General features: G+C 46.3%; 1 protein-coding gene across 1 annotated transcript; it reads left to right on the forward strand.

The window, feature by feature from the left end:
• Positions 1-5,481: 5,481 nt before the first annotated feature.
• On the forward strand, positions 5,482-6,082 carry LOC311130424 (protein FAM163A-like; the record flags this gene model as incomplete). Its single annotated transcript, XM_084163146.1, has 2 exons — positions 5,482-5,574; positions 5,699-6,082. The coding sequence occupies 2 exons, from the start codon at positions 5,482-5,484 to the stop codon at positions 6,080-6,082; spliced, it is 477 nt and encodes a 158-aa protein (XP_084019272.1).
• Positions 6,083-19,813: the final 13,731 nt, after the last annotated feature.

Genomic DNA, 19,813 nt, shown 5'->3' on the forward strand with positions numbered 1-19,813 from the left:
TCACAACGTTGACATCAGCCAACTGATCGCCCCCACAATGCCATACTTGGTCTGCGGTTGTGAGGCCGGTTGGACATACTGCCAAATTCTCTAAAACAACATGGTAGAGAAATGAACATTAAATTATCTGGCACCAGCTCTGGTGGACATTCCTGCAGTCAGCATGCCAATTGCACGCTCCCTCAAAACTTGATACATTTGTGGCATTGTGTTGTGACACAACTGCACATTTTAGAGTGGTCTTTTATTGTCCCCAGCACAAGGTGCACCTGTGTAATGATCATGCTGTTTAGTCAGCTTCTTGATATGCCACACCTGTCAGGTGGATGGATTATCTTGGCAAAGGAGAAATGCTCACTAACAGAGATGTAACCAAATTTGTGCACAAAATTAGAGAGAAATAAGCTTATTGTGTGTATGGATAATTTCAGGGATCTTTTATTTTAGCTCATGAAACATGAGACCAACACTTTATATGTTGCGTTTATATTTTTGTTCAGTGTACATGTAGAGACATTTGCATCTTTGCTCAAATGCATGAAATGCCTGACAATATTCCAGAAATGCATGGCTATGACATCTAGTCTACTGCGTGGCCAAAGTGGTTCCTGGCTGCCAAGTGGGTGTGGTTATGCCCTCCCAGACCAACCCATGGCTGCACCCCGGCCCAGTCGTGAAATCCATAGATTAGGGCCTAATGAATTTATTTTAATTGACTGATTTCCTTATATGAACTATAACTCAGTAAAAGCTTTGAAATTGTTGCATGTGGCATTTCTATTTTCATTCATTGTAGTGGCGGCAGCCTATTAAAATACTTGGAGGCGTGGCTTGTTGGGGGCGATAGCCCTATTTAGTAAAATACCAAGTCCATATTATGGCAAGAACAGCTCAAATAAGCAAAGAGAAACGACAGTCCATCATTACTTTAAGACATGGTCTGACAAGGTCAGTCAATATGGAACATTTGGCAGTCGCAAAAACCATCTAGCGCTATGATGAAACGGGCTCTCATGAGGACCACCACAGGAATGGAAGACCCAGATTTTCCTCTGCTGCAGAGGATAAGTTCATTAGAGTTACCAGCCTCAGAAATTGCAGCCCAAATAAATGCTTCACAGAGTTCAAGTCACAGACACATCTCAACATCAATTGTTCAGAGGGGACTGTGTGAATCAGGCCTTCATGGTCGAATTGCTACAAAGAAACCACTACTAAAGGACACCAATAAGAAGAAGAGACCTGCTTGTGCCAAGAAACACGAGCAATGGACATTAGACTGGTGGAAATTTGTCCTTTGGTCTGGAGTCCAAATTGGAGATTTTTGGTTCCAACCTCCATGTCTTTGTGAGACGCGGTGTGGGTGAACGGATGATCTCCGCATGTGTAGTTCCCACCGTAAAGCATGGAGGAGGAGGTGTTATGGTGTGGGGATGCTTTGCTGGTGACACTGTCTGTGATTGATTTATTTAGAATTCAAGGCACACTTAACCAGCATGGCTACCACAGCATTCTGCAGCAATACTCCATCCCATCTGGTTTGGGCTTAGTTGGACTATCATTTGTTTTCAACAGGACAATGACCCAACACACCTCCAGGCTGTGTAAGGGCTATTTGACCAAGGAGAGTGATGGAGTGCTGCATCAGATGACCTGGCCTCCACAATCCCAATTGAGATGGTTTGGGATGAGTCGGACGGCAGAGTGAAGGAAAAGCAGCCAGCAAGTGCTCAGCATATGTGGGAACTCCTTCAAGACTGTTGGAAAAGCATTCCAGGTGAAGCTGGCTGAGAGAATGCCAAATGTGTGCAAAGCTGTCATCAAGTTCAAGGGTGGCTATTTGAAGAATCTCAAATATAAAATATATTTTGATTTGTTTAACACTTTTTGGTTACTACATGATTCCATGTGTTATTTCATAGTTTTGATGTCTTCACTATTATTCTACAATGTAGAAAATAGTAAAAATAAATGAAAAACCCTTGAATGAGTAGGTTTGTCCAAACTTTTGACTGGTACTGTATACACTGCTCAAAAAAATAAAGGGAACACAAAAACACAAAAATAACACATCCTAGATCTGAATGAATGAAATAATCTTATTAAATACTTTTTTCTTTACATAGTTGAATGTGCTGACAACAAAATCACACAAAAATTATCAATGGAAATCAAATTTATCAACCCATGGAGGTCTGGATTTGGAGTCACCCTCAAAATTAAAGTGGAAAACCACACTACAGGCTGATCCAACTTTGATGTAATGTCTTTAAAACAAGTCAAAATGAGGCTCAGTAGTGTGTGTGGCCTCCACGTGCCTGTATGACCTCCCTACAACACCTGGGCATGCTCCTGATGAGGTGGCGGATGGTCTCCTGAGGGATCTCCTCCCAGACCTGGACTAAAGCATCCGCCAACTCCTGGACAGTCTGTGGTGCAACGTGGCGTTGGTGGATGGAGCGAGACATGATGTCCCAGATGTGCTCAATTGGATTAAGGTCTGGGGAACGGGCGGGCCAGTCCATAGCATCAATGCCTTCCTCTTGCAGGAACTGCTGACACACTCCAGCCACATGAGGTCTAGCATTGTCTTGCATTAGGAGGAACCCAGGGCCAACCGCACCAGCATATGGTCTCACAAGGGGTCTGAGGATCTCATCTCGGTACCTAATGGCAGTCAGGCTACCTCTGGCGAGCACATGGAGGGCTGTGCGGCCCCCCAAAGAAATGCCACCCCACACCATGACTGACCCACCGCCAAACCGGTCATGCTGGAGGATGTTGCAGGCAGCAGAACGTTCTCCACGGCGTCTCCAGACTCTGTCACGTCTGTCACGTGCTCAGTGTGAACCTGCTTTCATCTGTGAAGAGCACAGGGCGCCAGTGGCGAATTTGCCAATCTTGGTGTTCTCTGGCAAATGCCAAACGTCCTGCACGGTGTTGGGCTGTAAGCACAACCCCCACCTGTGGACGTCGGGCCCTCATACCACCCTCATGGAGTCTGTTTCTGACCGTTTGAGCAGACACATGCACATTTGTGGCCTGCTGGAGGTCATTTTGCAGGGCTCTGGCAGTGCTCCTCCTGCTCCTCATTGCACAAAGGCGGAGGTAGCAGTCCTGCTGCTGGGTTGTTGCCCTCCTACGGCCTCCTCCACGTCTCCTGATGTACTGGCCTGTCTCCTGGTAGCGCCTCCATGCTCTGGACACTACGCTGACAGACACAGCAAACCTTCTTGCCACAGCTCGCATTGATGTGCCATCCTGGATGAGCTGCACTACCTGAGCCACTTGTGTGGATTGTAGACTCCGTCTCATGCTACCACTAGAGTGAAAGCACTGCCAGCATTCAAAAGTGACCAAAACATCAGCCAGGAAGCATAGGAACTGAGAAGTGGTCTGTGGTCACCACCTGCAAAACCAGTCCTTTATTGGGGGTGTCTTGCTAATTGCCTATAATTTCCACCTGTTGTCTATTCCATTTGCACAACAGCATGTGACATTTATTGTCAATCAGTGTTGCTTCCTAAGTGGACAGTTTGATTTCACAGAAGTGTGATTGACTTGGAGTTACATTGTGTGTTCCCTTTATTTTTTTGAGCAGTGTATATACACACACATTTTAAATACATTCCATAATATATATATTTTTAAATACATTATTTGGCCAATTTTAAATATGCTGTATCATAATTGTTTTAATTAAAGAATATTTCACATAAAAAATATTCCGTATGGGTGTGTCTGTGTGTTTTCGTCTTCAAAGGGCTGTGTGTCCGCATGCCTGGCTGTGCATTTCATTTTCTCTTGAAGTACTTGTGTGTGTGTCAGCTTGCAGTATGTCAGTCAGACTGCTAGGCTTTATTAGCCTGTGTGTTTGATATATGTTAGCCCCTGTGACATGCACTCTATGTGACTGTAAGTCGCTTTGGATAAAAGCGTCTGCTAAATGGCATATTATGTTATTATTATTATATTATGTCAGGCTATTGTGTGTGCTCGTGCGTGTGTGTGTATGCGTATGTGCGTATCACATGGATAGGTTGATCCCTAGGTATATCTCAACTCCTTTCATCCCTCTGATTAAAAGTCATTGCTGCTGTGAAATACACCCATGAGACCAGAGAGACAGACCACTAAATCACTTTTAAAGCCCCACTCTGTATTATAGTACTCCTAGTTAGACCATGGTCATAGACACTGCATGGCTGTTGAGACGTTGACCTAATGTCTGCGATTCTATCTTGGTTTGTGTGTGTGTGTGTGTGTTTACACACCCTTTTTTGTGTCCAGGCCCCCCTTGTTTCAGGATTGTATTGTGAGTAATGCTTGGTGTGATGTCTGTGTTTCACCATGACATTGTGATAGAAATAATCTGAATTATTTGGACTTGAGTTTAGTGTTGGTTAAATAAAATGACAAAGCATGACTCAGAGTGAGAGCTCATCATTTGGATGTGAATTGGTCAATTGGCTGAATTTGACCAGATAATTCAAGACACATCTAAAGAAGATGGAGTAATGTGCTGCCTCTCTCCCGGGTCTAAACCACCTTCAGGGTATATATGTGTGCACTTGCACTTTCAAAAACTGTGTAATGACGTGAGCTACAGATTTTTTGGGATAAATGTTTTTTGCCCCTCTCCAGTTTTTTATTCTGTAGCCCCATCTTGTGGCAAGGATGTGTAGTTCAAGAGGAAGTGTAGCCAGGATACAGTAACACGGAGATTAAAAAAGATATATGTTTTACATATTACATGATATGACATGATATTGGATTCTGTATCTTGTTTGGTCAGAGAACGACGAGGCTGTGTAATCTGTCCATCAGTGTCTCCTCCCACCTGTGACCTGGGTTTTCCTCTCCTGCCCTCCGAACACTCTTCTGATGTGAGTAGCCTACTTACAGGGGTCACTCTTTCACTATTTCTTATTCTTCCCCACATATATTATTGTATCAAAATTAGATGTCTTGAGCTGTCAGGCCAAACAGACAGAGTTAATCTCATTGAGAAAGTTGTCAGAAGAGGACACAATTCATAGCATATAACAGTATACAAATCATCTATGAGGAAATTGCTTTGAACATTAAAATGATTGAAGCCCTAATTGTAAATATGGTAATTTGGATCAAAGTAAGTGGTTAATCCATCCAGAATTTCGCTGTTCATTGTACTGCCCATGGTCTTCTCTCTTGCAGGTGTTAAAGCACACTTTGCTGAACGTGAGTTCCATTTTATTCACTAGAACAATATATTACTGTTTTATGTTATAGTGCTTCTGGGTCATGTTCTGTTGTCAGAAAATGTTTTGAAGAGGAATGAAACGGGGAGGTAATACCTGAACTTGTCCAATTAGAACACACATTCTCAGTTTCCGCTACATTGTGTCCTACTGAAAACAACCCACGTTTCTGTTAGCCCAGTGGCCATGTGATGATGATGCCACTTCCTGTGCCTCCAGAGTTTGATGGAGAGCTGGTCGGATGACAGCTGGAACTGTTGTCATAACCGGAGGAATTCTCGCCACGGTGATTCTCTTGGTTATCATAGCAGTGCTCTGTTACTGTAGACTCCAGGTAGGTGTGTACGTGTGTGTGTCTGTGTATGAGAGATCTACTTAGACTCACTACAGTCTCTATTCACTAATTCATTGTCACAAATCACAACCTCTCTCCCTCTCTCTCCCCCCCTTTCCATCAGTATTACTGCTGTAAGAAGAATGGGTCAGAAGGGGACACCGGCTCCATCACGCAGCCCCACTTTGCCTGCAACGCATGCAGTGCACCCGGGGTGGATGGGGCGGCCGTCACCCCCCTCTTCACAGAGCCCCCTGCCTCCCATGCCACAGGGCCTCCCCGCAACTACTGCCCCACCTGCTCGCCCTACGAATCACCCTTCTACATCCGCACCACCGACGAGATGCGCAACGGCGGCGAGCGCATCACCTACATGCCCACGCACTATGAGAACCCAGCTCTCGCCCTGCCCTCCCTGCACGGCTCCCTGCTGAGCACCGGCCAGCATCGCAGCAACCCAGCACCGGACTTCTATACCAACACTCGCGCTATAAGTACAGAGGTGTGAACCACTTCGTATGTGGTCCTGGTGGCTCAGTTGGTTGGAGCGCGCTACTTGCAACTCCGGTGTTGTGGGTTTGATCCCTGCATAGGCCATTTACTGTACACAGAATATTTGTTCATTTTCGCTTTGGATAAAAGAAACTGTTCAATTACCTTATCTCTGCTGACCACTACAGAGGAGATGATGGAAAAGGAGCATTGAGAGACAACATGGAGCGTTGACCACTTGACCTGGTCAAACACTTCCTGGCTCTCTCTCTCTCCCTACACTGTGTCAGCTGGCTTCCAACTGGATTCGAGTAGACAAAAACTGTATATTTTTTTTTTTATGGATGTTTGTTGTTGTTTAAACACCCCTAGGCTCCTGTAATACAGAGGCAGAGAGCATCCCTTAGTGTTTAATTGACTAAGGGGACAAGACCAAGACCTATACACTGTCTGGCGAGGTAGTGAGTGGGATTCCAATCTTCACTGTTTGAGGGCTATCTGTATTGTGGTTTCACCTGCACCTACTCTTGTCATTTCCCTGTATCTGCCAATAGAGACAAATAAAACGTGTATCTGGTATACTGTATGTTTTATTCTGAACTAGAAATTAAAGCTAACTGCATTTGAGTGATGGTAATCAGAAGATGAACAATCAAGAGTCTCCTAAGAGTAACGCAGCAAAAACAAAGAGACTACTTCAGAGCTTTCTCTATGCAAGTTCTATGCACTCAAACCCGAAACAGCTGGAGAGAAAAGCCTAACAATGCAGATGTCAATCGTGTATGTTTTTCTTTATCCAAATGTTTATCATATGTAACTGGAACTATTGAAAGACTGTTTGTTGTTTTCTGTTATTGAAAGATGTACTATGGCTACTTTTGAGACCATGGAATTTGATTCCATAATATAATGACTCGAATATTACAGTTAAAAGATAGTTTTAAAGTAAGGACAGAGGCATTTTGTAAGTGGGTGATGCAGAATTGCAGTTAATGATGATTTGGCACTTTGTCTCTGTAGCTGTGTTATTGAGTAGACTACCACTCTTTGCTCAGAGGACTGAAGCTACAGTACAGTTGAAATGAACATATTGTGTTTCTCTTTATTGACAGTGATGCAACAACTTGGAAATGTATATATTACCAAATGCATTGAAAGCATTTATATTTATTTGTTTGTCTCCTTGATTGACTGGCTGATGACTTTTGGGATTCGGCCACAATGTATTTTTAATTGGGACGTGCAAGTCTCGTATAATTTAGATGTAGTTTGTGCCATTTGGTGTCCACACTCTTCGGATCTCCTGATTGTTGATTCTATGAACTGTAAACATCCATGTCTTTACACATTTTAGTGTTTCTTTCAACTTGTGAAATATAATATTTATGTAATTGGTAACAAAATACATAATTATTAGCCCATTTATCTTATATGGCACTCATTTTAAACGAATATTAGACAACATTACTGGCCATGTATACTATTATTTTGCCCTCGCTGGTGTCTTTTTATGTTTTAGAGTGAAAAATATGTAAAAATTAGATTGGTTGAAACAGCAAAGCAAAAAACAAAGGACATCTATGATAGAGGTGATACTAATTTTGCTATATTTTTCTGAAACCGACCACATTTACTACTACTGTATTGAGCAGAAATGCCCTATGCCACATCATACATGTGACAACAGCAATGCTCATTAGATACAACAATACCAAGGTAAGCAGCCTTGGTATTAGGTCCCTACGCTGTTCCAATTCTTTGCACCAGTGCTAGTATTGTACTTGTTTTTTTGTCCAACATTGAATAAAGTAATACATATATTGAATACATACTAAAAGCAGAGGAGGTTGGTGGGAGGAGCTATAGGAGGACGGGCTCATTCTAATGTCTGGAATGGAATTAATGGAATGGATTCAAACGTGATTTCCATATGTTTGATGTGTTTGATACCGTTTCATAAATTCCATTCCAGCCATTACAATGAGCACGTCCTCCTATAACTCCTCCCACCAGCCTCCTCTGAGTAAGCTGTAGATTGAATCAGGAAGCTGTTATAAAATTATTGGCCGTAAAAAAGCAGTTGTGTTAGGGTGTTGTTTCTGGTGTTTATTTATTCCCACGGGGGGTATGAAAAAAATAAAAATAATGTATGCACTCACTAACTGTAAGTCACTCTGGAAAAGAGCGTCTGCTAAATGACTAAAATGTAAAATGTAATATAAATGTATTTGCTCCTTAAAAAGGGGTGAAATGTGTGTGTCTGTTCAAAAGCTTCTATAAATCCAAACAAAGACCTTGAATTAGACAATACATTTCAATTGAGAATATCTACAGAATTACATGCCCCATAAGGACACATTTTCATTCTTAATTTTTGTTGGTTTAGGTTATTCATAAAATAATGGATTTTTAGAAAATGCTTAAACAAAAGGATGCTGTATGAAAAGAGAAACAAACTAACAAAATATTTCACAGTGTTAACTTTTGACAATTAAAGATTTATAACTGCTTGAAATGCCTTTGTTGTCCATATTGTGCACACACACACCAGTTTCCCTGCACATTGTATTTATGGTATTGGCACTGACCCTGGAACTTGCACCCTGTATATAGTTTACTTACTTTCTCATGTTCTTCTTATTTCTATTTGTTGTGTGTTTTTGTTCAACTTTTTTATTATTTTTTTTGTCTACAGCTACTGCATTGTTGGTTAAGAGCATGCAAGAAAGACATTTCACTGTACTAGTTAGTGCACATGCCAATATAAAATAGAAAACATGGAATACACACACACAAGGCCTGCTCAAAGGTAAATAGCTCAAACAAGCCCATATAGGCGACATCCAACTTACCAGTAGCTCTGGTGCCATGGTGCCAGAACCGGTTGGTAACCTAGAACACACTGGAAAGGCGTTAGGTTAGTGGAACCCAGAGGTCTGACCGAGACTCCCAGACGTTCCATGAACGCCTTCCAGACCTTGGACGTGAACTGGGGACCTCAGTCAGAGTCTATCCTCTGGTACCCCGTAGTGCCGGAAGACGTGTGTAAATAGGGCCTCCGCTGTTTGCAGAGCCATGGGGAGACCGGGCAGTGGAAGGAGGCGGCAGGCTTTAGAAAAGCGGTCCACAACGACCAGGATTGTCACACCCTGGCTCTGGGACTCTATATGTTGAGCCAGGGTGTGTTCATTCTGTTGTGTTTATATCTATGTTGGCTAGAGTGACTCCCAATCAGAGGCAACGAGTGTCAGCTGTCGTTGGTTGTCTCTGATTGGGAGCCATATTTAAACTGTTTGTTTTCCCTTTGTGTTTGTGGGTTTTTGTTCCGTGTTGGTCATTGTTACCGTGGACTTCACGAGTCGTTTCTTGTTTTGTTTATTGGTGTCTATTATCACTAAAGATAATAAAGTTAACCATGTTCGTTCATCACGCTGCGCCTTGGTCTATTCAATACGACGATCGTGACAGAAAAACCCACCATATAAGGACCAAGCAGCGTGTCCCGGGGCAGAACTTGGACTGGACATGGGAGGAAGCGCCGGGAGAGGCCCTGGCGAAAGAGGAGCAGCGGCGTCAGCAGTGTCAACGTCGGACAGGCGAGAGGCAACCCCAGAAAATTTTTAGGGGGGGGCACACGGCATGGACGACGGGGCTGACGGAGGCAGAAAAGGGGCGGATTCAGAAGGCCACCAGGTTACGGGTACACCGCCCTGTACGTCCTGTGCGGATGCCTCACACAGAGTGTGTGAGGGTAGGCATTCAGCCAGGACGGGTTGTGGCCGCTCTTCACTCCAGGTCTCCTATCCGTCTCCACAGCCCGGTTCGGCCTGTCCCTGCTCCACGCACCAAGCCTACGGGGTGCGTCGCCAGCCCAGTCCGGCCTGTCCCTGCTCCACGCACCAAGTCTACGGTGCGCGTCGCCAGCCCGGCCCGGCCTGTCCCTGCTCCACGCACCAAGTCTACGGTGCGCGTCGCCAGCCCGGCCCGGCCTGTTCCTGCCACTCGCACCAAGTATACGGTGCGCGTCGCCAGCCCGGCCCGGCCTGTTCCTGCCACTTGCACCAAGTATACGGTGCGCGTCGCCAGCCCGGCCCGGCCTGTTCCTGCCACTCGCACCAAGTCTACGGTGCGCGTCGCCAGCCCGGCCCGGCCTGTTCCTGCCACTCGCACTAAGCCAGGGGTGCGAGACGTCAGCCTGGTAAGGCCCGTTCCTCCTCCACGCACCAAGCCAGGGGTGCGAGTCGTCAGCCTGGTAAGGCCCGTTCCTCCTCCACGCACCAAGCCAGGGGTGCGAGTTGTCAGCCTGGTAAGGCCCGTTCCTCCTCCACGCACCAGGCCAGGGGTGCGCGTCGTCAGCCTGGTAAGGCCCGTTCCTCCTCCACGCACCAAGCCAGGGGTGCGCGTCGTCAGTCCAGCACAACCCGTGCCTGGGTCACCGGTGCCTGGTAAGGTACCGGTCAACTGCTCCACTATGGAGCTGAAGCTAACCGCTCCTGCTAAGTCCAGTTCAGCTCCAGCCAGCGGGGCCAGACTGGACCAGGGGCGCTATGGGGGGTTTATTGGAGGGTGGGTGGCAAGGCCGGAGCCAGAACCGCCGCCGAGGAGGTATGCCCACCCAGCCCTCCCCTGTTTTGTTCAAGTTGAGGCGCGGTCGCAGTCCGCGCCTTTAGGGGGGGGGGTACTGTCACACCCTGGCTCTGGGACTCTATATGTTGAGCCAGGGTGTGTTCATTCTGTTGTGTTTATTTCTATGTTGGCTAGAGTGACTCCCAATCAGAGGCAACGAGTGTCAGCTGTCGTTGGTTGTCTCTGATTGGGAGCCATATTTAAATTGTTTGTTTTCCCTTTGTGTTTGTGGGTTTTTGTTCCATGTTGGTCATTGTTACCGTGGACTTCACGAGTCGTTTCTTGTTTTGTTTATTGGTGTCTATTATCACTAAAGATAATAAAGTTAACCATGTTCGTTCATCACGCTGCGCCTTGGTCTATTCAATACGACGATCGTGACAAGGATGGTGGTGTTACCTTAGGAGAGGGGAAGATCAGTTAGAAAATCAACACTTAGGTGAGACCATGGTCGTTGTGGAACTGGTAAAGGTTGTAACTTACCAGCTGGGAGGTGCCTAGGTGCCTTACTCTGGGCGCACACTGAGCAGGAGGAGACATACACCCTCACGTCCTTAGCCAAGGTAGGCCACCAGTATTTTCCGGTCAGGCAGCGCACTGTACGGCCGATACCTGGGTGACCAGAGGAGGGTGACTTGTGTGCCCAGTAGATCAGACGATCACGGACAAGAGCAGGCACGTACTGTAGCCCATCTGGACACTGAGGTGGAGAGGGATCCGTGTGTAATGCCTGCTCTATATCCGAGTTCATCGCCCATACTACCGGCGCCACAATGCAGGAGGCCGGCAGTTGTCGCTGGGCCTCTCCTCTGTGTCATACAGCCGGGACAGTGCGTCTGCCTTCACGTTCTTCGTACCCGGGATGTATGATAGAGTGAAATCAAACCGGGTGAAGAATAGGGCCCACCTGGCCTGGCGAGGATTCAGCCTCCTCGCTGCCCGGATGTACTCCAGGTTACGGTGGTCCGTCCAGACGAGGAAAGGGTGTTTTTCCCCCTCGAGCCAATGCCTCCACACGGTCAAGGCTCGGACAACAGCCAACAGCTCCCGATCACCAACGCCGTAGTTTTGCTCCGCCGGGCTGAGCTTCTTTGAGAAGAACGCACAGGGGCGGAGCTTGGGTGGCGTACCCGAGCATTGAGACAGGACAGCTCCTATCCCAACCTCGGAAGCATCCACCTCCACTACGAACGGTAGTGATGAATCGGGGTGTGCCAGTACTGGGGCTGAGGTGAACAGACCCCGCAGTTTGCTGAAGGCCAGGTCAGCCTCAGCAGACCAGCGGAGCCGGGACGGCCCACCCTTCAACAGGGAGGTAATGGGAGCTGCGACCTGGCCAAAGCCCCGGATAAACCTCAGATAGTAGTTGGCAAAGCCAAGGAAGCGCTGCACCTCCTTAACCGTGGTTGGATTCGGCCAATTACGCATGGCTGAAATGCGATCTCCCGCCATCTCCACACCTGAGGTGGAAATGCGGTATCCAAGGAAGGAGATGGACTGCTAGAAAAACATACACTTCTCTGCTTTAGCATAAAGGTCATTTTCCAACAGTCGGGCCAGCACCTTGCGAACCAGGGACACATGCTTGGCGCACGTAGCGGAATACACCAGGATGTCATCGATGTAGACCACTACACCGCGACCAAGCATGTCCCGAAACACCTCTTTCACAAAGGACTGGAAAACTGAGGGAGCATTCATCAAACCATAGGGCATCACCAGGTATTCATAATGTCCCGTGGTTGTGCTGAATGATGTCTTCCACTCATCTCCTTCTCGGATACGTACCAGGTTGTACGCACTCCTGAGATCTAATTTGGTGAAGAAGCGCGCCCCATGCATTGATTCAATCACTGAAGGAATGAGGGGGAGAGGATAACTAAATCTTATCGCCTCCCTGTTCAGTGGTCGATAATCAATGCACGGGCGCAGACCTCCGTCCTTCTTCTTCACAAAGAAGAAACTCGAGGAGGTGGGTGAAGCGAAGGGACATATATACCCCTGGCGCAGGGACTCGTGACATATGTCTCCATAGCCACCATTTCAGCCTGTGACAGGGGGTATATATGACTCCTGGGAGGTACAGCGTCTACCCGGAGGTTTATCGCGCAATCCCCCACCCGATGAGATGGTAACTTAGTCGCCTGCGTTTTAGAGAACGCTTGCGCCAGATCGAGGTATTCAGGGGGAATACGCACGGTGGAGGTACTGTCTGGACTTTCCACCGTGGTTGCACCAACGGAAACACCTAGACACCTACACTGACACTCTCGCGACCACCCCGTGAGAACCGTCTGTGGCCATGAGAAGGTGGAGTTGTGGAGTGCTAGCCAAGGGATACCTAATAACACAAGCAGGAGACTCAATAATGGAAAAAGTAACGTGCTCACAATGAGTCTCCTGGGTAATCATGGTGACTGGTACAGTAACTTCCTTAACCAACCCGGACCCTAATGGTCGACTATCAAGTGCTCTGATGGGGCGTGGAATTAATAGGGGAATCAATGGAATGCCTATACGGTGTGCGATAAAGTCCATAAAGTTCCCAGCTGCGCCTGAATCGACTAGCGCCTTACACTGGGGAACTATCATGTGCTCAGGAAAGGAGATGTGTATTTTACAGTGCGCAGCAGAGGGCTCTGAACGAGTGTGGGTGTTCGATACCTGGGGTGATGCGAGAGTGCCCTGCCTGCCGCCTCCAAACCCAGAAGAGCGTTGACGAAAACGTGTGGTGAAATGTCCCTTTGCGCCACCAGTGTGGCACTGGCGCTGTCGTCCTCCGCTCTCTCGGCTAGCGATTCCACCCATCTCCATCGGTTCTGGATTCGAGTCGGCCGGGATGGAAACGGGCAGACCTCCTCCAGGACGTCCTCTGGTTGCCAGCAGGTTGTCCAAACGAATGGCCATGTCCACCAGTTGCGAAAAGGACAACATGGGTTTCACGGCAGGCTAGCTCCCGTCGGACGTCCTCTCGCAGATGGCACTGGAAATGGTCGATCAGGGCCCGCTCGTTCCACCCGGACCCAGCTGCCAGAGTTCGAAACTCCAATGCGAAGTCCTGTGCAGTCCTCGTCCCCTGCCTCAGGTGGACCAGCCGCTCGCCCGCCTCTCGACCCTCGGGCGGGTGATCGAAGAATGCCCGGAAGAGGCGAGCGAACTCCCCGTAGTTCTCCAACGCGCCTCCTCCTTCGTTCCACACCGCGTTGGCCCACTCCAGGGCTTTCCCTGAGAGGCAGGAGACGAGGGCGGACACCCTCTCCCACTCCGATGGGACCGGCCGGATGCTGGAGTAGTAGAGCTCCAGTTGGAGAAGGAATCCTTGGCACAGCGCCGCTGTCCCGTCGAACTCCCGTGGTCGGGATATCTGGATCCCTCCGGGTGGTGGCGGGATCCGGTTGGCCAGCTGGTCTCGACGGATCGGGCTCTCTCCTCTCCAGGTGTTGGACGACCTGAAGAACCCCATCCATCGCTTCACCCAAGCTGGCTAGCATAGTTGAATGCTCCTGGACCCGTTCCACGACTCCAGGCATGCGCGTCTCTCCCGCTGACTCCATAGCGGGTGGGTGATTCTGTGATGAGGTGGTGTTGAAGGAGTCAGGCGCAGGAGGGTAAATCACAGAATAACAGGCTTTAATCCGCAAATTACAGGTTTACGCAGAAATGCGTCAAACACACTCCAGGGCACAAAACAGGCGCACTGGAAAATACAAGGCACACAGGAAATAATCCCGTCGATACAAAATACACGAGCTCCACCGAGCTTCACTAACCTCCACAATAAACAATCAACCACACAGACAAGGAAGCAGAGGGAACATTTATACAATGACTAATGAGGGAATAAGGACCAGGTGTGTGTGATTAAAGACAAATGGAGTGATGATAAATGGATCGGTGATGCCGAACGCCGAAACCTGCCCGAACAAGGAGTGGAGGCAGCCTCGGTGGAAGTCGTGACAGATACCCCATTTCATGGGTGCAACATCCGTAGGCTAGGCTATACAGTGTAATATCAATGTCCAATACACACAATAGACTGACTGGAAAAGTGATTTCCCACAGTTAAAGTCCTGCAATAAGAGCTAAGACGCTAATGTTTGTGTAAACTCTACACAGTTGTGCTCTGTGAGTGTCACTGAGTAGGCTGATACCCCATTTCATGGGTGAAACATCCATAGGTTAGGCTGTGCAGTGCATATACAGTGCATTCGGAAAGTATTCAGACCCCTTGACTTTTTCCACATTTTGTTACATTACAGCCTTATACTAAAATGTATTAAATAGTTTATTTCCCTCATCAATCTACACACAGCCTCGTGTCTTCTTGGGTATGACGGCACAAGCTTGGCACACCTGTATTTGGGGAGTTTCTCCCATTCTCCTCTACAGATCCTCTCAAGCTCTGTCAGGTTGGATTGGGAGCGTCGCTGCACAGCTATTTTCAGGTCTCTCCAGAGATGTTCGATCGGGTTCAAGTCCGGGCTCTGGCTGGGCCACTCAAGGACATTCAGAGACTTGTGCCGAAGCCACTCCTGCGTTGTCTTGGCTGTGTGCTTAGGGTCATTGTCCTGTTGGAAGGTGAACCTTCGCCCAGTCTGAGGTCCTGAGTGCTCTGGAGCAGGTTTTCATCAAGGATCTCTCTGTACTTTGCTCCGTTCATCTTTCCCTCGATCCTGACTAGTCTCCCAGTCCCTGCCGCTGAAAAACATCCCCACAGCATGATGCTGCAACCACCATGCTTTACAGTAGGGATGGTGCCAGGTTTCCTCCAGATGTGACACTTGGCATTCAGGCCAAAGAGTTCAATCTTGGTTTCATCAGACCAGAGAATCTGCTCATGGTCTGATTCTTTAGGTGCCTTTTGGCAAACTCCAAGTGGGCTGTCAGGTGCCTTTTACTGAGGAGTGGCTTCCGTCTGGCCACGCTACCATAAAGGCCTGATTGGTGGAGTGCTGTAGAGATGGTTGTCCTTTTGGAAGGTTCTCCCATCTCCACAGAGGAACTCTGGAGCACCGTCAGAGTGACCATTGGGTTCTTGGTCAACTCCCTGACCAAGGCCCGTCTCCCCCGATGCCTCAGTTTGCGGCCAGCATTAGGAAGAGTCTTGGTGGTCCAAACTTCTTCCATTTAACAATGATGGAGGCCACTGTGTTCTTGGGGACCTTCAATGCTGCAGACATTTTTTGGTACCCTTCCCAAGATCTGTGCCTCGACACAATCCTGTCTCGGCGCTCTACGGACAATTCCTTCGACCTCATGGCTTGGTTTTTGCTCTGACAAGCACTGTCAACTGTGGGACCTTATATAGACAGGTGTGTGCCTTTCCAAATAATTTCCAATCAATTGAATTTACCACAGGTGGACTCCAATCAAGTTGTAGAAACATCTCAAGGATGATCAATGGAAACAGGATGGACCTGAGCTCAATTTCGAGTCTCATAGCAAAGTGTCTGAATACTTATGTAAATAAGGTCTTTCAGTTTTTTATTTTTTATACATTTCTAAAAACCTGTGTTCACTGTGTCATTATGGGGTATTGTGTGTAGATTAATGAGAAATAGTTTTTATTTTATCAATTTTAGAATAAGGCTATAACGTAACAAAATGTGGAAAAAGTCAAGGGGTCTGAATACTTTACGAATGCACTGTAAGTATGCCCCCTATACAATTCTAAAGTCTAATACATCCACAGTGCGATTTCAATAGATTTGTACTTTTATTGTGTTAAATGAACTAATTTTTGTCTTTTTTTTTATTCATATAACAACATTCCGACATTGTTTACTATTATGTAGTCCAAATATGGCATGATTTCACTATTTGTATCCGTTTGAATCACTTTCAAATTGGGACTTTTATTTTGAAGGCAAACCGCTAATTCTTATCGTGGCAAGCTTCACACAGGTGTGCCTCACAGTGCTTGTCTTGCTGCTGCAACTTGACAGCTACTCATCCGGAGGCGGTCACTCTAAACAAGTAAGTTGTTATGTACATTCTGAAGACATTTAGCTTCGGCAATTGCGTGTGATGAAAAGGGCAATTTGATATTCTTACTTACGTGACTTTGTTCTGACTTTTTTTTCCCGCGAGCATTCACCACTTAAATCTGGTGGGTGAACTGTTTTGAGTCATTCGCAGGCTAGCTAGCGTTAGCCAAACCATTAGCATGGCTAGCTAGTTCTTTATACCTCCTCAGTGGTTGGCACAGATAGCCAGCAGGCACCTCCTGTTGCCCAGTATGTGTGCTTTGACAAATGACGCTAACGTTAGTTCTGTTGTGACAGCCCTGGTTTTACATTCACGTTACATGGTATCTTAAGTGTTAAACAATTTCCCCCCAAATACATCATTTTGATGCAAACTCGCTCGCTAGCTTGCAACCTCACCATTTTGGCATGCTTTTCTACAAAGTATCTGCCAGCTAAGCTAGCCAACTGACTACTTTATTAGTTTTGAGAGGCTAACGTTAGCAAGCTAGTTGTCTAACTTAGTAGCTAGCTAGTTTCCTTAACCCATTCATAGACGCTAACTAGCTACCTTTTATCGCCTATTGATGAAGGTATATTATTCCCGGGGGACGTTTGTTAAGAGCCCCACGCTTGCTCTAAACGTTGACAAATCGCTTGCGGTACGGTTTTGGGAACATAGAATGCTATCTTTTAATATCTGCGAGAAATCATTTAAAAAAGGTTAAATTACTACACACCTTTTTATAGGGTTAGTGTTCCCACACGGCCATATCTTCACGTTACAGCGCTTGTTTACGGAAGACCGAGGTGACCACCTGTGCTAATTAGCTATCTATATTTTGCTCAGAACACCTGTGTGTAACATTAAGCATAACTGGGGAGGAAGTGTAGTGTCATCTGGAGGCACACACAGAATATGGATCTGTGCAAATCTGCTACAGTAGCTAGCTAAGTGTATATATTTTTTATTTGTAAGATTATTTCTCGCTGATATGAAAGATAAGGGGCATATCAGCATATGTTTCGAAAACCGTTTTTCAAGCAATGATTATTGACGTTCCTAAACTGTTAAAACGCAGTCGGAATTGTAGTTCACATGCAGCCAACCCTGGGCAAAACTAACTTCTACGGGTTTTCGAGAGCTGGTAGGGTACATTAGTTTGTAAACATCCATTGTACTCAAGGTAACTAGCTAGCGAACGTTTGATATTAACTACAATACATGTCCTAATGTTATAGCTAGCTTGTCCTGCTAGCTTATGTAACACTGTTTGTGAGGGTATTGTAGAGGTGGGGAAAGTGTAGAACCTGACCAACACATAACCATTGACTAACTTAATAGCAAGCTAGCTAACCAGCAATTTGCTTTTCAGCTGCTTCAACTCAGTTGGACCTTATCATCCATTCATGTGACATTCAGGCTCATTATAAGTTGGTGTGAAATTGATCCTGGACTATCAGGCCTAGTGTGAAATGAACAAACTGGACACCTGATGTTGACTACTGGTATGTTAAAAAGTTTGGATTTTGGCCACACCTATACTTAGCTTAGTTTCACTGAAATTCACTTGCATGATCCATTTCTAGACATTGATGTTAACTGTCTACATTGTCCGTCTGTCTGCTGGTAGCTAGCTCATGGGAGGAGAGTGGTCATACACAGCTGAGAATGCACTATAACCTGCAAAAACAGTCTGTAGTGTAGGCATGTCATTTAAGATGACATTTATGAGATCATTCAATCCAAAGATATACAGCACCTAGCCCAGTTTTCTAGACTGGAGTGGAACTCGGGTCTGGTAACATATACCAACCTTGCAAGTAATTTGCCGCCCTGTGCCTGTGGTTGCTTGGCGACACTTTTCCCACATCCGAGCCTATATCCGTAATCGGTAGATGGTTCTGTGTTTCACACCTGTTTGTCCTAGCTAATCAGCCTCGCAATATGGGCAGTGTGGAGCGTTTGTGCGCAAACATTGACATCATGTTTGTTTTTGATTTTGAGGGGGGTGGTAGCATCTAACAATTTGGATTTAATTATTTATTGTGCACTGCTCGGCGCCGCAAACGAGGACCTCCTAATCAGAACAGTCTACAGATTACGTACATACCTTCCAATGCTAAACAGGTAGTCATTTGCCGCATCCTTAACTAGAACGCTTTTCCAATGTTATGAGATAAGACAGAATGTTACTGTATAATAACTGTACTTACTGTTATTAACTGTATACATGAGGATGGCGAGCTCTGTAGGACTACCTCAGCACCCTGACTGTATCAGGTAGTGCAAACAACAACGTTATTTCACAAGTCTTACAGTGACCTTATACCAGAAGAACAAATACAGTGGAGTTGTTTACTCTACTGAACACAAGCGACATTTAGCTACATATTTTACTGTAGTTTCACACTTATTAAAAATGTTATTTACATTTCATTCATTTAGCAGACGCTCTTATCCAGAGCGACTTACATGAGCAATTAGGGTTAAGTGCCTTGCTTAAGGGCACATCGACAGATTTTCCACCTAGTCGGCTCGGGGATTAGAACCAGCGACCTTTCGGTTACTGGCACAAACGCTCTTAACCACTAAGCTACACTTCTGCAGCAACTGATGTGTTTGCATTTTAAAGGGTTACTTCGGGATTTTGGCAATGAAAGCCCTTTATCTACTTCCCCAGAGTCAGATGAACTCATGGATACTATTTTTATGTATCTGAATCTAGTATAAAGGAAGTTGGAGGTAGTTTTGTGAGCCAACGCTAACTAACATTAGCGCAATGCTTTGAAGTCTATGGTATCTACTAGCATTCTAGCAGTTACCATAGACTTCCAGTTACTGCACTAACGCTAGTTAGCAAATGCGTTACTGCTAGTTAGCAACTTCCTTCAAACGCAGAGACATAAAAATGGTAATGAGTTCATCTGACTCTGGGGAAGTAGATAGTGCTGGTCCTCTGTAGCTCAGCTGGTAGAGCACGGCGCTTGTAACGCCAAGGTAGTGGGTTCGATCCCCGGGACCACCCATACACAAAAATGTATGCACGCATGACTGTAAGTCGCTTTGGATAAAAGCGTCTGCTAAATGGCATATTATTATTATTATTATTAAAGGGCTTAATTGCCAACATTCTGAAGTATCACTTTAAGTG

Source organism: Coregonus lavaretus, assembly GCF_964263955.1.
Source record: "Coregonus lavaretus genome assembly, chromosome: 6".
NCBI classification, from domain to species: domain Eukaryota; kingdom Metazoa; phylum Chordata; class Actinopteri; order Salmoniformes; family Salmonidae; genus Coregonus; species Coregonus lavaretus.